The sequence below is a fragment of the Furipterus horrens genome, unplaced genomic scaffold (assembly GCF_987537825.1).
Source record: "Furipterus horrens unplaced genomic scaffold, mFurHor1.1.pri manual_scaffold_2, whole genome shotgun sequence".
NCBI lineage: Eukaryota > Metazoa > Chordata > Mammalia > Chiroptera > Furipteridae > Furipterus > Furipterus horrens.
In genome coordinates, this window is record NW_028327172.1 from 194,396,297 (window position 1) to 194,416,780 (window position 20,484).

Below are 20,484 nucleotides of genomic sequence, written 5' to 3' on the forward strand. Positions count from 1 at the left end.
TTAATGTTTATATTACTTCTATTACACATTACGTTAGTCTTTTCTAAATAAAAATAAAGGTGAAAAAAGTGGGCAGGGAGGGGGGGAGGCAATGGGAGAAAAAGTGGGACAACTGTAATAGAAAAACAATAAAGATAAATAAATAAATGTGAAAAAAATTGTAAAAAGTAAAGTCTTGAGAGACTTAGGTTACTGCAATTTGAAGTAAAACATATTAGCATGCTGACAGTCTATAATTATGAATAAGTGGGATTAATTATATATTTTTTCCTCCCGAAGGAATTAATTATATTTAAGTAGAAAGAGAAAAGTAATAGAAGAAAATATGAAACCATTAATCCACGTATCAAATTAATCAAATGGAAGATACCGCAGATCATCTGGGAAATCATTCACAAGGCAATAAGGGAGAAGCACAAAATATAGATCGGGGTATATTCTGCATTTTAGGTGAATATTATGTGCCTTCTCTCCCATAAAAGAAGGGAAAAATAAAAGTATTTTGAAAATAAAAGAAATGTTTTCAATTTGTAAATTTTACCTCTACTTACACACTTGTTCAGCATATGACTATTTCTCCAAAACTGTCCCCTCTCCAATACAGAATATGAATGACTTATGAACTCTGTAGGCTTTAAAAAATGTTTTGGTATCATAAGCTTGTAAATTAAAGAAAACACTAAAGGTAAATACAGGGTATATTCAGGTCCTTTGATATATTTTTAAATTGCATTTGTGTGTGTGTGTGTTGAGTTTTATAAGTTCTTTATAAATTTTGGATAGTAACCCCTTTATCAGTTGTATAGTTAGCAAATATGTTTCTCCCATTCCTTTGGTTGTCTTTTTATTTTGTTGATTGTTTCCTTTGCTGAGGAGAAACATTATAGTTTGATATAGTCCCATTTATTTTTTCTTTTGTTCCTCTTGCCTGAGGAGCTGTATCAGAAACAATATTGCTAAGAGAAATGTCCAAGATTTTACGACCTATGTTTTCTTTTAGGATTTTTATGGTTTTGAGTCTTATGTCAAAGTCTTTAATCCACTTTGAGTTTACTTTTGTGTATAGTGTAAGAAGGTGGTTTAATTTCATTTTTGGGGGATATATCTGTCCAGTTTTCCCAACACCAGATGTTATGTGGGTGCTTCTTCCTGGCTCTGGGGCTCTGGGCTGGGGAGCCCGATGTGGGGTTGAGGGCCCACACTCCTCTCCCTCAGGGGGAACATTTGTAGCTGAGACTCTGGAACCTCAGCCACTGCCTGCAGGAGTGGCACGACCCCTTTTCACATCTTTGCCTTTCCCACCAGTCTCTGCCATAGGCAGTTAGCCAGGCATGGACAGAGTAGGAATGACAGGCCAAGTACTGAAGGTCATCCAGGATGGACAGTCCTGAGTGCCTAGCAACAGGCAAACTGAGAAAATTAGTATTTTAGGCTAGGACCTTACCTGATCCCTCAGGTTGACCTTTCCACCCTTAGCACATTGCTACTGACGCGGTTTAGACTCCCTGATCTTTCACATTGCTAGTTATGCGGTTTAGACCCTTGGTATTTTATATCACTAGTCATGTGGTTTAGACCCCCTTAAAGGAGGAACAAGGTGGCCAGAGAATAGCCTCATATGACTCCCATATAGCCCCTGCATGGCCATTCCCATGAGCATTAAGCTCCAAGAATAGTGAGGATCTGGCCTGCCTCAAATAGCCTTAGGGACAAAGCCTCGAGTCTGCTGAACAGAGACAGAGTTTTGGTCAAACTAGAGATAACATTTAGGTTTCAGCTGTGTTTTAGCTCCAGGCCCAGAAAAGCAGCAAAATCAGATGAAGCTATGCCATGGCTGACATCAAGACCAGCTGCAATGACTAATTATCACCCCCCAACACACGCACACACACACACACACACACACACACACACACACACACAGCGCCAACCAATCAGCAGAGGTTCCGACTCTGAAAGGACAGACCTGAAAAGCTGATGAATATTCTATTGAGATCCTTTCCTGAGACCTCCAGATAAAAAACCCTTAAGACAAAGGACCCAGTGTATGCTTGCAGGCGCTTGCTCTCTCGCCCGCTCTCTCTCTCTCTCTCTTTCTCTCTCTCTCTCTCATGCCCATGCCTTTCCCCAGCCCCTTCTATCCACAGGCATGTTCTCTCTGGAGCACGTTTGTGTCTTTTTTCCTATCTTTTCCCCAGGTGCGTTTTCTTTGCCTTTTTCATAAGCTCCAGGGGCCCTTCTTTTGCCTCTATAACTTATTTCTTGAGTCCACATAGCCCATCTGGCTCACTTCTTCTACCTCTGTGACTTTCTAAACAAACTTTTGCCTGTATTTAAGTCTCAACTCTGAATTCTTTCTTAGCCAAAACTCAGGGACTGAGTTACGACATCTGGTGCCATTCACCATTAACATCTCAATGTAGCTTGTGCTGTAAATCCTTGGTTATAAGACTTCCAGTCAGCTAGTCTTCAGTTGGTTTTTCAGGCTGATTCTTCTACATTTCAGCTGTAATTCCAGTTTGGTCCTGGAAGGAGGTGAGTATAACATCTACCTAGTTTGCTACTGTCTTGGATCTCTCCGTACCACTATTATTTATAGCACACAGAGCACTTTTCTGATCCTCATAATAATCCTGTGACATGGTCAGAGAGGATGTTACCCCCACTTGACAGATGAAGAAACTGAGGTGTGTGAATATGCTAGGTCACAGAATTTTAAAATCTCAGAGCTGGAACTATTATCGTGTCTCATTAATTTATGTATCACAGAATTCAGCATTTAGTGAATACGTAATAAGTGTGTTGTAAATGAAGTAATCTAAAATTTCTGGTTCCTAGCATGTAATGTTCCTTTTATTAGCAGTTTTACTAATTCTTCAATTGCTAGGGTAGGTTTGTAGCTGAGTCAAATAAAATTACTAACCCCAAAGCAACAATGTTACTTAATTGATGCAATTTAGGTTACTTAATTGATGCAGCCAGACCTGTTGAGTTGAAAACATAAACAGAATGTTTTTTTAGTTATCTTTTCACTTAAACACTTCATGAGAACATATGTGAAATAACCCTATGGGATAGAATAGTAAGGAAAAAAACCCTATAGACAAGTATATATAATGTAATTAGCATAAAGCAAATACTCAAATTTTGTTGAAATTATGACATTGTTTTTAAATAATCAAAAATTGCTTACCTGTGGTGCAAGAAGAGGTAGCCTAATATAAGCCAAAAGTTTACTGAGATCTTTCCGTCTCTGTTCCAAATCGTGACGGACCCAAGTAAGAAGTGCATTCAGTATCGTTTCCTCGTTAGGAATGTTCATGTCATCACTTGCCAAGAGCTTTGCAATTTCGCTGGCTGGTAATAATACAAATTCCTGGTTTCGAATTACTTCCATGAAATGTTCCTAGAGAGGAAATAAATATCATATAAACAATACTGTTTTTCTGTCCATCAAGTTTATTTAAAAGAAACTAAACAGTTCTGAATTAGATGCCAAAACCCAGTTTATACTTTAAACCTTCCTTACAATTTATTACTGCTTGCTAGGAAAGAAACACAGTAGAAAATAAAAAGTAAACTACAACCATGTTGTTAAACTTTTTATTTCTATATTAAGTAGAATTAAAGAATATCACCTATTAATTTTAAAAATGGACGTGGGACTTTTAGGTATAGCTTTGTTCAAGTTAGGGATTAATTCTGCCATGTCTTTCAAAGGAAGATAAACAAATTAGTCACTGAGATGTACCGTGCTCTAACATTAAAAGCTAGTTTAGATTTGTGGTTGTCGTAGAATTTGACCAACCGTGGAGCCCAATACCTGGGTGAGCTGTGAAGCTATTTCTCTTACCCAGAAATGACCTCCAGGCTGCCTAGATTTCCCAAGACCATTCTGGACCACAGAAATCTTCTCAGACTCTGCTCAGGGAAGAGTGTGTGTCTGTAGGGCTATCCGAAAACCAAATTGGCCTTTAAGAGTGTTTTCACGTTACCTGTCAGATCACACAGGATTTGAGGTCTGTTTGAAAACTTTAATTTTCTCTGATATATGTACAAAGTTCTACTGGTCTCATAGGAAAAAGAGACCAAGTAAAAGTGTTGACCTAGAATGCACTGGGACTCCAGGGTCTTATACCGAAGGTGATTCAGTCCTGGCCACATGCTAGAATCATGTGACTTTAATTTGAAATGGGAGATAGAAATGTCTTTAGATACGAGACAGTGACTTTCATGAGGCTATTATGCTAAGCAATCTAAAGAGAAGGGAAGCTTACTCTCTGCTATACAAGATTACAAGTCTTAATGCATGGATTGATTACATAGTTATACATGCAAATGCTAGATATATTGTTCCTTAATGGTTTTCTTATACTTCCTACTGTGCTAAGACTGTCTCAGCATACAGAGTTTTAGTAAAATAAGCTAAGGCTGTTTAAATTAGAGCTACAGATAAGGACTATCAATAACTATCTTCTATATTAAAATGAGAATTATATTTTCCATACAGTCTCAAGTAACCCTAGTTAGGTACTGATATAAAATATATCTTGGGTTGACATTCTTTTCTGCAGAAATTCTTAAGAGGGAAACCATACATGAATAATTAACTAAATTCAACTGCTTCAATTCATCATGATTTGTTAAAGATGCCCAAAACAATCTATTTTAAATGACTGATTATCCTTTTCAGAACTGTATTTTAATAAAACCTCAATGCTGGAATGGCTTCAAGCAAAATTTTCTATGCCACTGTATAATGACATTATAAAATGATTTGGTACCACATAGCAAGAGCTATAAAAATGCTGAAGTTCTCAACCCAGTTATTCCACAAGTAGTTTAATCCTTAATGAATAATTCACAAGAGAAAAAAAAAGCTGATGCTTTTCTAATGATGCTTATCTATATTATTACTTATAATAGTAAAAAATGAGAAATAGCCTAAATGTCCAGTGATAGGAGGTTGTAACTCAATGGACTATTAAGTAGACATTAAACATTTAAAGAACAAAGATCATACAGATATATGGAAAAATGCTTATTCTAAAATGTTAGATGAGATTCTGAAGAAATAGAATACACACTCCTAATCGCTCAAAGGTATAGTGTATGGTATAGTCAACATTTATACAACACTGATATAACTGTTGCCATACTTTCATATGGTATTCATTGCATTTCATCAATGAGGAAAACCTATTATATAAATATTCATTTGCTTGTTTTATTTGTTGATATATCTATTTCAGAACAGTACCTTTTACATTTTAGTATAATTTGTATTTAGTGAAAATTGAGTTTTTAAAATAACTTATGGAAATACTACTGAATTTAAGGTTAAACGCGAAGTGCTTTTCAAAAGTATTTGGTTTTGAAGCAGGCATTTTTAGCAGAATTTGATGTTTTTATAGGTTTCCTAGATCATGAAACAAAATTTCAAGTTTTAAAATTAAATGTTTATATTTATTTTATGAATCCATAATGACATTAAGCACCTGTAATGACATAACTAGTCACAGACATTTCTGTAGAGGTTTAATGACTTGCTCCAGATCAACTTCAGTGGCAGTCAGAACAAGAACAAAAGTTTCCAGATTTTAGGATTACAGGAAGGAATTCCTCATCCTTTCCTACTTGCCTTCATTCAGGATCAGTGAACATCCCAAGTACATGCACCGTTTACTGATTGTGACAACTGAATTCACTGTGTGGAATTATGCTTACTTCATATTTTGAAGCCACTTTATGATACAAATAGCTTCCATGCTACCAAACACTTGTTAGCATTATGTCCTTTCCCCCTTCGGAATAGTTTTTAAGCAAATGAAATTACTGAGGGATTTATTTAAATTGAAGATTGAATTCTGTTATACATTTGCATTCAGTTCCCATAGCAACAATTCAAATCACATAATCTACCTTTAAATTACTTATTGTTATTAGAATTCAGTTTTATGTCTCTGTTGTAATTGAATAATGTCAAATAATGGCTTGAGGAAATAAAAAAACTACCACAACCAATTGGCTACAAAAAAAGCTTTAAAAACATCAAGTTAATTTAAATTTAATTTATGTCTAAGTCTTAAAAGAGCAGAGCCTCTACTGTAAACAACAGGAATGACCTAAATGCATAGAAATATTTCCACGTGAATAAAACTCCTTCCTAGGAAAGAGATATTACTTAAATTATGAATTGATTATAACGGTAAAAAATATCCAGCTTCATTTTATTCATATTCATATTATTCCAAAAAATATTTGACCTTGAAATGAGAACCCTGCAAGGTTAAAATGAGAATGCTACAAGGAAGAATAAAGAGAGGAGTCTTTCAAAGGACTTAATTGAAAGGATGTTAACCTACTACCATGCTAGCTAGGGCTATTGTCCAGTGTTGCCCTGTTGTACACGCTCTTTCTTATTTTTTTCACTTGAAACACTGTGACCATCACAAACAAGATAATTTCTGACAAATAATTACACCCCAGGGAGCAAAATGGATCATAAAGATTGTGCTTTTGTATGAGAGCTTTTGTTCATTCACATACATCTCTTATGTGTTGAAGAGAGTAAATCTGTACAATGATGGCGACAATGATGTCAGTTAGTGACTGGGTATACTATGTGTCAATCACTGTTTCAAGTGCTAAACTTCTATTAAATCACTTAATCCTCACAGTGAGCTTATGAAATAGGTAGCATTAACCTTCTCAATAGTTGTAAATATGGATTCTTGGAATTTTTCCAGGTCTCTTATTTCTCTAGTGAAAGATTCCTAAAGTATTTGTCAATCCCTTGAAGACAAAATAACTCAACAGAAGGACGGGGGATGGAGGAGAAGGTAAACAAAAACATCTCCTAAAGGCTGATAAAATTAGTAAAATGGATAATTGTCTATGTGTATGTGTATGCTCACATTCTCTCTTCCCTTAGGCACTGTATTGCCTTAAATGAAGCATTTAAAGCAAGAGTCTTCAACCAGTGTCCAGAAGTAAAGACCCACGTGTGGACAGATGGTTATTCCTTAAAAATCCACACACCTTCCCTTCCCCAAGTCCCTCTACTATTAAGACCATGGAGGTTCGTCCTAACAATAGGCTCTCAACATGCCCTTATTTTCTTGCTATCCTAAATCGATCAGTACCCATTATCCTCCAGGCCCAGGCTTCTGAATCACAGCCCCACTGTGATTTATTTTGAGCATATAATTTGCTACAATTCATAACAGCATCTTTCTATATAGCTAGAAACACTTCTTACATAAGAGGTTTATCTGTGATTAAAAGTCTCCCCTTCAGCCTCCTGTATTCTGTACTAGTACTGCACTAATACAATCACAATCACCAACTTCCACAGTGAATACGAGGGAAAATTCTGAAATTCACCCATGTGCTACAAGTAAAATGTTTGCTGGAAATTCTGCATTAAAAACACCAGATCTGAAAATCTTAAATGGAACAGTCCTAGGCCACCGTTCTGCTTCTTACTGACTGTGAAAATGTAAGGCTTGACTTGTAATCCCAGGAGATATATTACTTGGTGTTTTCCCCTCATAACTCAATGACATATAACACATTGACAGTGAACCTGAGCTTCAAGACATATGGCAGAGTCCTGGAAAAACAGCAACACGAAGATAAGCCTGCAACAATAAAGAATAGCCAAAGAACGTATGCTTTCCTGCCTTTCAAGAAATACATACCATAGTATAATTGTGAGCCACTTTATGCAAATCTGTACAACCTTGGGCATCAGCAAAAGAACGGATTCCAAGACAGTTGGATGGATGAAGCTGTTTCATTAAAAACTTACAGCATGCTTCCACAACCTGTGAAAGCTGAAGAAGGCAAGCTGTAGATAACAGGCACTCGATATTATCTTCTTTTAATTCAAGGCGGCCTTAATGATAAAAAGAAATTCCATTAACTATGGAATTATATTAACCTCAGTTTATAAACTAATCAGTGTTAATAGGAATAATTCTTAATAACAACTCATTATATGCATTTCAGACCTAGATGATTTAATACATTCCAAAAAGAAAGAAAGTACTAACTATAAAAAAATTCACTTTTTGTTACTCCTGCTAAAATAAAAAACGAATAGCTAGTTTTCAGGATTTTTAAAGGATGATTTAATTAGTAAAATAGTGTGCATAATAAAAAATTTTTAATGCAATAATTTAAAACACATAGAATTTATTTAATTATTATACTAACATTTTAAAATATAATCCAAAAGCTTAATTATGATAACTGTTTTAAAGGTTCAAATACACAGACCTTAACTTAAACAGGTTTCACCAAGGGGTGGTGACTATAATAGCAGAATTAACTGTCAGCTATTGCAGGCTTTATTAAAAGCAGAAGTCTGAAATCTAATAATACAACATAAATCTAAGAGGCTTTACATTTTTATTACCTGTATATGCATACTGAATCAGGGCCCATAGTGAATTTGGTTCCACACCTTCCATTTTTATTTCTTCTTGTCTTGCTTCCCTAACATCATTAGTAAACATGGCAGCAAAATAATCTGAGACAGAGGAGAGCACCAATCTGAGAACATATTAGAAGAAAAGAAAAATCAATGACCATATTAAAGATGATGTCCATTATTAATGGCACTTTGGCACAGTTCTATATTTGTAAAATAATTTATAATGTGAACAAAAAAAATGTTGCGCCAAGAAAGTACACTGTGTGCTGAGAATCACATGAAATAAACTCTAAGTGAGATGAAAAAAATAAATTCTACTTTTTTTTCTCTCACACTTTGTTACCCATAAAAAGTGCATGGTACTGGGAAATGCATTTTAAGTTTGACAAATTGCTTTATGCTCTAGTTCCCTCCTTTGAATAATAAATTATCATTACTGAAAATTTTCTGCTAAGGTAAATGATTTATTCTTCTATTACTCAAATATCAATTTCTAACATCTAGAGAAAAAAAGTTACAAGCCCACAGCATTAAACTGACTATATATGAAAAAAGGGGGAAAAATATAAAGGTTGTTTTCTGTTTATCATTTCATAAATAAACTAAGTTTTTTATTTAATCAAACAAGTAGTGAATATATGGGAGACATTTGAAAATGGTTTTAGCAAGTTATTTTTAACTTCTATGATATTTATTATTATTATAGTATATTTTGTTATAAAGTTATAATATTTTGTTGTAATATTACAAAACTATACTATTTTGTTATAATATATTCTATATTAGCTATGTTTGTGTTCAGATTTTTGATAGTTACATATAAGCAAAATAGGTTATAAATGTGTACTTTTAAAACATGCATTTTTCACTTCATAATATGTTTTGAAGATATCATACTTCCATGTCAGCACATTTATACAGATCTACTTTATTCATTTTTTTAAAGAAATAGATTATGATACAAATCATTGTTGAAACTCCCTCTGTGTTCCTCTGTAATTCCACTCCCCGCCCTCCCCAAGAGTGCGTTGTTGAGTCCTAAGATTTGTCAAACTGCTCTCCAAAGTGCTGTGCCTATTTGGATCCCTACCAGAATTGTACAAGAGTTACTTTAATATTTCCCCAGAATACTGTCTTCTGCAGGGTATTAGATGGTATCTCATCGTTTAATTCACCTGATTGCTAGTGAGGCCGATGATCTTTTCAAATGTTTACTGGTCATTCAGTTTTCTTCTGAGAATTGCCTGTTCATTCATTTATCCACTGAACAAATGCTAATGCATGTCTAGTAAGTAATGGGCTCTATTCTAGATACGTGAGATATATATAGTCAGTGCAAAAAAAGAGACAAAAGATCCCTTCCCCACTGAGTCTTACATTCTAAAAAGAAGGGAGACGAACAATACACAGCAGAAATAAACTCTGTAGTACATTTAAAAGTGATAAATTCCATGGGGGGAAAAAGTCAGGTAAAGGCAAATGGAGGGTGGAGGCGGGTTTAATTAAATAGACGGTCTCACTGGAAGGTGACAATTGGGCGGAAAATTGGAGGCCGTGAAGGAATTAGTCAGACGGCGACCTGGGAACAGCATGCGGGCAGCAGAGCAGCCAATGCACGGCACATATAAGGAACACTAAAGGGTCTGTGAGGCTCAGAGTGAGCAAGGAGAGCCGTGGAGCAGAACAGCACACAGGGAAGGACAGGCTGGCTCACACAGCCTCTGTGAGGACTTGGGTTTCACACTCGGTGTGATCAAGAGGAGTGACCGAATCCGAGTTCTAATTTCAAGGCTCACTTGGGTGCTGTGTACAAAACAGGATGTAGAGGAAAGGGATCAAAGGAAGGAGACTGGTTAGGGGTTTTTTACACTGGTAACCTACGTGACATGGTGATGGCCTGTGTGTGACAGGTAAGGTAATGAGTTCTGTTGTGGAAATACAGAATTTGAGATGCCTCTATGAAATATCTTTCCTAATAAACTGATGCTCATAACCTGAACTTTTTGTCACAGTATGTAGAAGCACTTCATGCCAATTAAGTTACTGGAAACTGTAAGACCAAGGCCATTCTTTCTGATTTTACTTCCACTTTGGAGGGTTTAACAAAACCTCTGGGACAGAGTGTTAATTAATTTTTAAAGGCATAACAAAATGTTTGGGATCATAATGGTGATTAACACTGAACAACTGAATATAGAATTATCAGAAGAAAGATAATGTCTTGTTTTTTACTAAACAGCTCTTTTTTTCTTTTTCTTCTGTCATTTGCATCAAAGGTTATTGGTCCCTAGCGCCACTGCTTTTCATATTTCTTGGAGGTCAGCAAATAGAAGTTGAGAGATCTGTGGTTATTTAAAACTTCTTAAGTTTTTGCCACTCAATTCCACCAGCCTTTTGCTTCTAAATACCCACAGCTCTCATTTCCATTGAGTTTATTTAAAGTTATTTAATATGTAGAATTAGATGGGGTGAATGCTGCTTATAGTAACGGAAATTTATGGCAAACAATACTGACTGATCTGAGGCTAATGTGCTATGTTTCTGTGGTTCTACAGAGGGAACGTGACCTTTCGGGGGACACTGAATGTGTAATAATTTCATATGTACTATTTTCTTTGAAAAAAATTCCATGAAATATACCTCTTCCTCAAAACATTCTGTCCTAATAACAAATTGGGGTAAATTACCTTAAATATACATAACTCAATTATCAAGGAAATACTTCACACATATAAAAACTTAGAAAACAACTACCTATGAGCTGGAATTCTGCGATCGCCAGCAACTAGAATTACGTCACACAACTGTTTATGTCTCAAATAGTTTTCCATCTTTTTAAATGTTTGCTCAGCATGATTAAGGGCTTGGAAAAATTCATCTGATGAACATGGCTCCATAGTATGGCAGGATGACAACGTCTGACTACTATTGGAAGTCCTGGAAGAAAAGAGAACACACATTTTGAAATATCACTATTCCATTAAAAAGATCTTTCCTATCAAGTCCCTTTCAACCCTTCCAATGCAACAGAAGTAATCAGTGCTACCTGCCATTGTTAATGTATAATCATTCATCATTTTTGTCTTTTAAAATCAATGATGGCTCAAATCACACATGTGTCTCGCAAACACTGTGAATGAATGTGACATCCGTTAGTTAATAGCTACACATAGTGCCTGCTTTTGAGGTCTCTTCTCTGGTCAGCGCAACATCTCTGCTGAAAAAGAGCCAAGCTATATTCATATTAATAACCATCGCTTCTAACATTATATTTAATTGTGTAGGCAGAAAAGCAGATATAAATCCAAGTCATCCTTTACTTAAAAATGGGTTATGTTCTACAGCTAATTTATAAAATATTTAAAATATGAAATATATTATCATTAAAAAGCCATGTTATAAGTAATTCATTTTCTGGTCAGTCTTCCAAAGCCCAGCTAAACTATAACTTATATTATAGATTAAAGGACTTTGATGCCCTAACCTAAAAATTATTTGAAATTTACAAATTATAATTTGAAGAATGTGAGTTCTGTCTATATGACTTACTGATAGTAAAAAATTAAAAAGATGAGGATTAAGAATGAAATAATAAATTCATTACCTTCCCCCTGCCCTCCAAGATTTCTTCTCCAAGATCACTTGAGAATTAAGTAATGAATGTCTGTTGGCTATGCAATTAACTCTACAACTACCAACTGTGCCATAACTTAGTTCTCATTTCTCATCAGATTCACTTTTAAGGATATTATGATTCTGACAAATGCTTTGTTGAGTCAAGTCTCAATATATCTTAAGAGAATTTTCTTAATACAAACCTCTAATAACATTATAAAAAGAAGTCATTGGATCTTTTACTTTTAAAGTAAAGGGCACTGAAGCCAAGGAGATTAAGTGCCATGCCAGGAGTCACAGAGTTCATTCATGGCAGAAACAGGGCTGTTGTAGAGACTGCTCTGTGTTCACCAAAACAGCTTTTTCTTTTCCACCTCGGAATATACCTAGACTATTTTTCTCAGTGTTTCTTGCAGATAGGTGTGGTCTTATGGTGGAATGAACTGTATCACCTCGAGGCTGACGTGGCGAAGAGCAGGTACGCCTTTTCCATTCTTTCTTTCTCTATCCCTGAGCGGAATGGAGAAGACTGAGGACTCAGACGAAGGAAGAGGTAAAATACCCACATGGAAGGTCACTCAAGCAAGAGCACTCACACAGACTGTACTCGCAGGAGCTCTCACATCGCATTGAGATTTATCAGTTTTGAAAGTTAGTGGTGCCTTGACTAATACACATTTCTACCTAAGTCCTCACAGCCTAGAGCATTTTCAGTGCCGAACAAAAACAAAACAAAAAAAACAGGACTTAAAAAATGTTCTTGGAGGATAACTGTCAATAATGATAATAGAAGCAAAATATATATATTATATAGAAGGGATGTATTGTATACTGTGAGTATTATTATTGTAATGACTTGGAAAGTTCAGTATAATATACTCAACTTTACATTTAAGATCATTAACATAAAAATGTTTGAGTAATGTGTAACTATATGTTGCTTATATATATAAATGATAATTAGAAATCACTTTAAAATCTAGAAGAAAATATAAGCAAAAAAAGGTGACTTTGATAAATAACAATTCAAAGATTTAAAACATTTTTCCAATAACACAAAGTTTCATACTGTCATAATACTGACAAGTGATTATTAGAGTGTTAATAATCTAAGGATTAGAGAAAACTAGAACATCTGATTTTCATAAGATCCAACTTTTTCAAGAACAAGATAAAGTGAAGTAAATAAATCAAGTACTTCTTTCCTAGGGTTTCTATATTTTGTATCACATTTCTTATATTAAGTTCTCAGTAAAAGCTAGAAAATGAATTAGTTGAATATTTTTTGAGTGAAGTGCCATCATCGAACATAAATGCTAATTAATGTTAAGTTCTAAAAGAGCAACAGAATTTTTATAATACTATCATCACTAACTTTTTACAGACTATTTGATGTTAGTATTATATAAGCTCAATTAATAAAGAGACCATCTCTTTTTTCATCAAGAATATTCAGGGTATTGGTTCTTCAACCTCTGACATGAAGTGAGATAACCAAGGGAGCATTTTTACCATCTGTGTTCAGAGGCTCATTCCTGAAAACTGATTTACTAAGTTTGAGGTGAGATCTGAACATTGTATTTTTTAAAAGCCCTATAGGTGATCCTAACATCACAGGTTGAAGACCACTGATGTGCACTTTAGGTAGGAGACAGATACATTTCACAAATCAGCATGTGATGAACTTACATGTTCAAAACACTGATTTACACAATAGATACTTTACTTCAAACATGTGTAAAGTTAATTTCTTTGAATAAAGTATTTTAAATGAACTAGAACTTAATGGAATATTTGTTATTTTCAAAATGAACAGAAAGGTAAAACATCAAATCTTTTATATATATGACACATTAAAACAACAATTTATGCATCTTAAATAATGTTTCAACCTTTATTATTTGCTTTCAAGGCTTCAACTGCCTTCACATGTTAAATAAACATATTATTTCAATGTGACAATGAAATCACTGAGATTTCTGGGTATAGTAATCACTTTCAATGCTCCAAATGAAAGACCAAAGAAGTGCAGGCTTCTGATCTGTAACCTATGAAAAAGGGAAGCCATTCATTCACAAAAGGAGCATGAAAGAGGGAGGAACAGCTACCCAATAGATTTAAGGGCTGCACAGCTTTTGAGCATTTCTTGGTTACTTAAAAATTTGGGACTTTGCATATACATATCAACAATGTAAAAATTTACTACTACATTATTTACTGCATATCCATACAACTATACGACCTTAGGCATTCGAACGGCTACATACAGAATTTTTACATCTAGAAGGAACCCATGCAATCATTTAATTCAGCTCCCTTGTTTTGCAGACGAGAACATTCCAGGCCCTAAGTAGCTAAAATGATCGTGGACACAAAGGCAGCTGGTTACAAAGCCAGAACCAGGAGGCATTCAGAGTATTGGCCAACAACTCACAAAGGAGTGAAAATTCTTGCTCAACTTAACCCACAGGCATCCGTGAGCACAAGGGGGTGAAGGGAAAGAAATGGTACACTATGAATGAGGATAATTGAACAGGAAAAAAAAAAGACATTAGAATTAAGAATGTTAGACAAAAACCTACTGCTAACATGACTGCTCTTTAATTAGGTATAAGAGAGCAAGAGTTGTTTAGGTTACCATGGGACAGAGGTAGAACTGCTTTTAGAACTCCAGCTCTTGTGTAATTTACAGTGGTAATACTTCTTTACCATTTATTTTCCTTATGTGCTTTGGTCTGGAGGGCTGAACTGAACAGGTATGATGTAGTAATTAGGAGCATTTAGGAAGGTTCTAGAACTGCGTTAATACAGTGGTCACTAGCCCCATGTGGCTATTTTAATTTAGCTAAAATTAACTAAAATAAAAATTTCAGTTATTTAGTTGGACTAGTCATATTTCAAATGCTCAATAGCCCCATGGGGCTAGTGGATGACAAACTGGGTGGTGCAGATATGGAACATTTCTATCAATGCAGAAAGTTCTGTTGCACAGTGCTGATTCAAATTCCCTGTCACTGTGTATCACTCTGCACAAATTATTTAACTCCTTTAAGCCTTACCATTTTCAATAGCAGAACAGGAATAAATAATACTTAGTACTTTCTTTCACAGGATCCCTTATTGGGGGATTGTTAAATGAGATAAAGAATGCACCGCCCTAGCAAAAAATAAGTAAACAAGGTAAGCTACTTTTGGTAGAGTTGCACTTTTTATGGCCAATGAGAAGGCCTGTAATCTCAGTCTTTTGTCTTTATATAATGTTGATTGGCTAATCATCTTTATTTATTTATCTTAGAGAGAGAAGGAGGAAGGGAAAGAGAGACAGAAACATCGATTTGTTGCTCCACCTATTTATGCACTCATTGGTTGATTTCTTTCTTAAGTATATGTTATTGATTATGCTTTTACAGTTTTCCCAATTTTTCCTCCTTTGCCCCTCTCTGTCTGGTACCCCCATTCCCTCCAGCCCCTCCCCCCCACTAGTTCATGTCCATGGGTTGTGCATGGAAGTTCTTTGGCTTCTCCCTTTTCTATACTATTCTTAACATCCCTGTCTATTTTGTACCTACCAATTCTGCTTCTTAATTCTTGCACCATTTCCACCATTCCCTCCTCCCACCTCCAGTGGATAACCCTCCAAATGCTCTCCATACCTATAATTTTGTTCCTGTTCTGGTTGTTAGCTTAGTTTGTTGTTTTTTAGGTTCAGTTGTTGAGAGTTGTGAGTTTGTTGTCATTTTAATATTCATAGTTTTGATTTTTTTCTTTTTCTTAAGTAAGTCCCTTTAACATTTCATGTAATAATGGCTTTGTGATGATGAATTCCTTTAGCTTTACCTTGTCTAGGAAGCACTTTATCTGCCCTTCCATTCTAAACGATAGCTTTGCTGGATAGAGGAATCTTAGTTGTAGGTCCTTGCTTTTCATCACTTTGAAAAACTTCTTGCATGCAAAGTTTCTTCTGAAAAATCAGCTGATAGTCTTATGGGAACTCCTTTGTTGGTAACTCCACTTTTCTCTTGCTGCTTTTAAGATTCTCTCTTTATCTTTAGCCTTTGGCATTTTAGTTATGATGTGTCTTGGTGTGGTCCTCTTTGGGTCCACCTTGTTTGGGACTCTCTGTGCTTCCTGGACTTGTATGTCTATTTCCTTTGCCAATTAGGGAAGTTTCCTTTCATTATTTTTCCAAATAAGTTTTCAAGTTCTCATTCTTCCTCTTCTCTTTCTGGCACTCCTATGATTCAGATGTTGGTAAGTTTAAAGTTGTCCCAGAGTTTCCTAAGCCTCTCCTCTATTTTTTTCAATTCTTGTTTCTTCTTTCTGTTCTAGTTGAATGTTTATTTCTTCCTTTTGTTCAGAATCGTTGATTTGAATCCCAGCTTCCTTCCCTTCACTGTTGGTTCCCTGTGGATTTTTCTTTATTTCACTTCGTGTAACCTTCATTTCTTCCTTTATTTTTTCCCATACTCTATGAGTTCTCTGAGCATCCCTATCACCAGTGTTTGAACTCTGCATCTAATAGGTCAGCTATCTCCATTTCACTTAGTTCTTTTTTCTGGGGATTTGTTCTGTTCTTTCATTTGGACCTTATTTCTTCACCTCCTCAATTTGGCAGCCTCCTTGTGTTTGTCTCTGTGGATTAGGTAGAGCTGCTTTTACTCCGTCTTAGCAGCGTGGCCTATGTAGCAAAGGCACCTGTAAACTGTGTGGGTCAGAGCCTTAGGTAATTGCCAGGGTGGGGCCACCCACTTTACCACTTTGTAGCTCTGTTTGTGGTGCGGGGCTCGGAGAGAGGACAATGCCACTGCGTGACTCTGGTCATGTGCCTGGCACTTGCCCCATTTCCAGTCACTTCATCCACTTCTCATATGCGATTGGTGCCCTTCCAGTTGCTGCCCTGGGGTTTGCACATGTTCTAAGACCACGCAGGCCCTTTAAGTGGAAAAATCTTGCAGTTTTTCTGCCGACCCAACCCCCACTGGTTTTTACAGCCAGAGGTAATAGGGGTTTATCTTCATGGTGCTGGAACCCTTGGCTATGGAGTCTGGCCTGGGGCTGGGATTACCTGAGGCTGCTCCCAGGGTATCCCTCCTGATTTTTACCCACCACACGTGAACGTGGGACCATCTGTTACACTGCCACTTGTCCAAGCCACACCACCTCTCTGCCCTTCCTATCCATCTGGATGACTGTGGCTTCTTCAAATCCTTGGTTGTTGGACTTCCATATAGCTCAGTTTTCTGATGGTTCTCATTGTTATTTGTTCTTGAGATCTGGTTATAATTTTTTCTATGGTTGTGTGAGGAAGCAAAGCATGTCTACTTATGCCTCCATCTTGACCAGAAGTCATTGGTTAATTCTCATATGTGCCCTGACTGGGGATCGAACCTGCAACCTTGGTGAATTGGGATAACACTTCAACCAACTGAGACACCTGGCCAGGACTGGTTGGTTGTCTGTTTAAAAATGATGTCAGCATTATCAATTTTTATAACTAAATTCATCGTCATCATCATCATCATTGGCAGCCGTCCGTCTTGAGAGACGATGGCGTAGCTTCTTGAGAGTCTATCTGCACCACCGAGAATGGCTGTGCAGTCCGACTCGGGAGTGACAATCCCTGCCGCACTTGTTACAGGTGAAGGCAGATGGCTGTTGTTGCTGCTGTTGACGCTGCTTCCTCCTCGATCTTTTCTGGACCGCCTCCTCGTTGCGCGCAGCCTCTGCGCGTGACGTACCTTGCCTGACCACGAGCCTCCAGGCTAGGCGGTTGTCTGCTTGAACTTCCCATGTGTTGAGATTGATGGAGCATTGTGTCATGTCCTTTTTGCAGATGTCTTTGAACCGCAGTTTTGGGCGCCCTGTCATCCTCTGGCCTTCTGCTAGCTCGCCGTAGAGGAGGTCTTTGGGAATACGGCCTGCATCCATTCTTTTGACATGGCCGAGCCACCTGAGGCGTCTCTCACTAAGAACTGCATGCAAACTGCTCATGTTGGCTCGCTTCAGCACCTCGGTGTTGGGGACCTTATCCTGCCAGGCGACATGCAGGACGTGTCGCAGGCACCTCATGTGGAAGCTGTTGAGTTTCCTTTCGTGCCTTGCGTAGGTGGTCCACGTCTCGCTGCCATAGAGGAGAGTGCTGAGCACGCAGGCTTTGTAGATGCGCAGTCTGGTTTTCTCAGTGAGGCTGGAATTGTTCCACGCTCGCCGGTTCAGTTTGGCCATAACTGTGGCTGCCCTGGCGATTCTCCGGTTGACCTCCAAGTCAACTGACAGAGAGCTCGAGATGGTGGACCCGAGGTAAGTGAAGTCGTTGACAACCTCCAGGGTGTATCCGTCGATGGTGATGCATGGGGGAGTCCCCGTGCCTTGAGCCATAACGTTCGTCTTCGTCAGGCTGATGGCTAGTCCGAACTCCTTGCATGCGTGGGAAAGGCAAGTGACTAGCTGCTGGAGTCCCTCTTCGGAGTGTGATGTCAAGGCTGCGTCGTCGGCGAAGAGCATCTCACGGATGAGCACCTCTTTGACTTTGGTCTTGGCTCGTAGACGGGCCAGGTTGTAGAGCTTGCCATCGGATCTGGTGTGAATGAAGACACCCTCACTGCAGTCCTTAAAGGCGTATTGGAGGAGCATGGAGAAGAAGATTCCGAACAGCGTAGGCGCGAGGACGCAGCCCTGCTTTACTCCGCTGCTGACTGGGAAGGCCTCAGAGGTTGCGCCGTTGTAGGACACCGTGCTGTGCATGTTGTCGTGAAAGGACATGACCACAGCAAGCAGATGTGGTGGACAGCCAATCTTCCGTAGCAAGCTGAAGAGTCCGCTTCGACTGACCAGATCAAACGCCTTCGTGAGGTCGATAAAGGCGAGGTAGAGTGGTTTATGCTGCTCGTGACACTTCTCCTGCAGCTGGCGTAGGGAGAAGATCATGTCCACTGTTGATCGGCCAGCTCTGAAGCCACACTGGGACTCTGGGTAGACGCGGGAAGCAAGGGTCTGCAGGCGGGCAAGAGCGACCCGGGCGAATACTTTGCCGACGACGCTGAGGAAGGAGAGAGATGCCCCGGTAGTTGTTGCAGTCGCTGCGGTCTCCTTTGTTCTTGTACATGGTGATAATGTTGGCATCTCTCATATCCTGGGGGATGTAACCCTCCTTCCAGCAGAGACAGAGTAGATGGTGGAGCGGCTGTAGCAGGACTGGTTTCCCACTCTTTAGGATTTCTGGAGGGATTCCGTCGCTTCCTGGTGCTTTCCCGCAAGCGAGGCGGTCGATGGCTTTGCCGAGCTCTGCCGCAGTAGGTGAGGTGTCTAGCTCCTCCATGACTGGTAGGTCTGGGATGGCGTTAAGAGCAGTGTCTGTTACGGTGTTCCTCGTCGCGTACAGCTCGAGGTAGTGCTCGGTCCACCGCCGCATTTGCTGTTCCTGGTCAGTGATGACCTCACCTGTCTTGGACTTAAGGGGGGCGATCTTGGAGGGGATTGGGCCTGTTGCCTTCTTGATACCCTCATACATTCCTCGTGCGTTGCCTATATCGGCGGCTTCCTGGATGCTTCTGCACAGGTTTAGCCAATAGGTGTTGGCACAGTGGCGGGCGGTCTTCTGGACTTTGTTTCTGGCAGCCCGTAGAGCTTGAAGTGTACTGGGAGTGGGCGTGGCCTTGTAAGCCAGTAGGGCCTTCCTCTTAGCCTCGATCACGGGTTCCATTTCTTCCCAGTGAGCCTCGTACCAGTCAGCGTTCTTCCGCTCTTTCTTCCCGTAAGCAATAATGGCGGAGTTGTATATGGCGTCGCGGAGACGTGGCCAATTGGATTCGATAATGTCATCTGCCGCCACTCCCTCGCCGAGTGCATCTTCCATCCTGTTGATGAATTGCTGGGTCTTAACTGGGTTGCTGGCACAACTGGTATTGATGCGTGGGCGACCCTTCATCTTGGAGTGGTGCAACCTCTTCGGCGTTATGCGCACCTTGCTTACCACAAGGGCATGGTCCGTGTCGCAGCCTGCACTGTGGAAGCTGCGGGTGAGGAGGGTGCTGCCAATATCCGTTCTTCTGGTGATGACGAGGTCAAGCTGGTGCCAGTGGCGGGAGCGGGGGTGCCTCCATGACACCTGGTGGATCTCTTTGCACTTGAAGAATGTGTTTGTCACGCACAGGCCATGGTGACACAAAAGCTCAAGCAGTCGCTGACCATTCTCATTGATCTTTCCTCTCCCAAAATTTCCGAGGCAGGTGGGCCAGGCCATGTGGTCGGCTCCTACTCTTGCGTTGAAGTCTCCAAGGAGATAAAGAGCGTTACTTCTGGGGATCTTGGATAACACTTCGTCCAGTGCATGGTAGAACTGTTCTTTCTCTTCAGTGGTGGCGCAGAGGGTTGGGGCATACACGCTAAGAATGCTGACTGGGCCGAAAGTTGTTGACAATCGGAGGGTA

At 38.7% G+C, this 20,484-nt stretch overlaps 1 protein-coding gene across 2 annotated transcripts in view; it reads right to left on the reverse strand.

Annotated features, from left to right (window-relative positions):
* Nucleotides 1–20,484, reverse strand: part of LOC150020233 (kelch-like protein 5) — a 105,915-nt gene that overhangs the window by 61,018 nt on the left and 24,413 nt on the right. For both annotated transcript variants that reach the window (XM_090266984.1, XM_090266983.1), the window contains exons 2-5: nt 11,195–11,377; nt 8,423–8,559; nt 7,704–7,900; nt 3,194–3,406 (exon numbers count right to left, since the gene is read on the reverse strand). In XM_090266984.1, the coding sequence (XP_090123110.1) occupies nt 3,194–3,406; nt 7,704–7,900; nt 8,423–8,559; nt 11,195–11,377 (730 nt within the window). The remainder of the gene's footprint in view (nt 1–3,193; nt 3,407–7,703; nt 7,901–8,422; nt 8,560–11,194; nt 11,378–20,484) is intronic.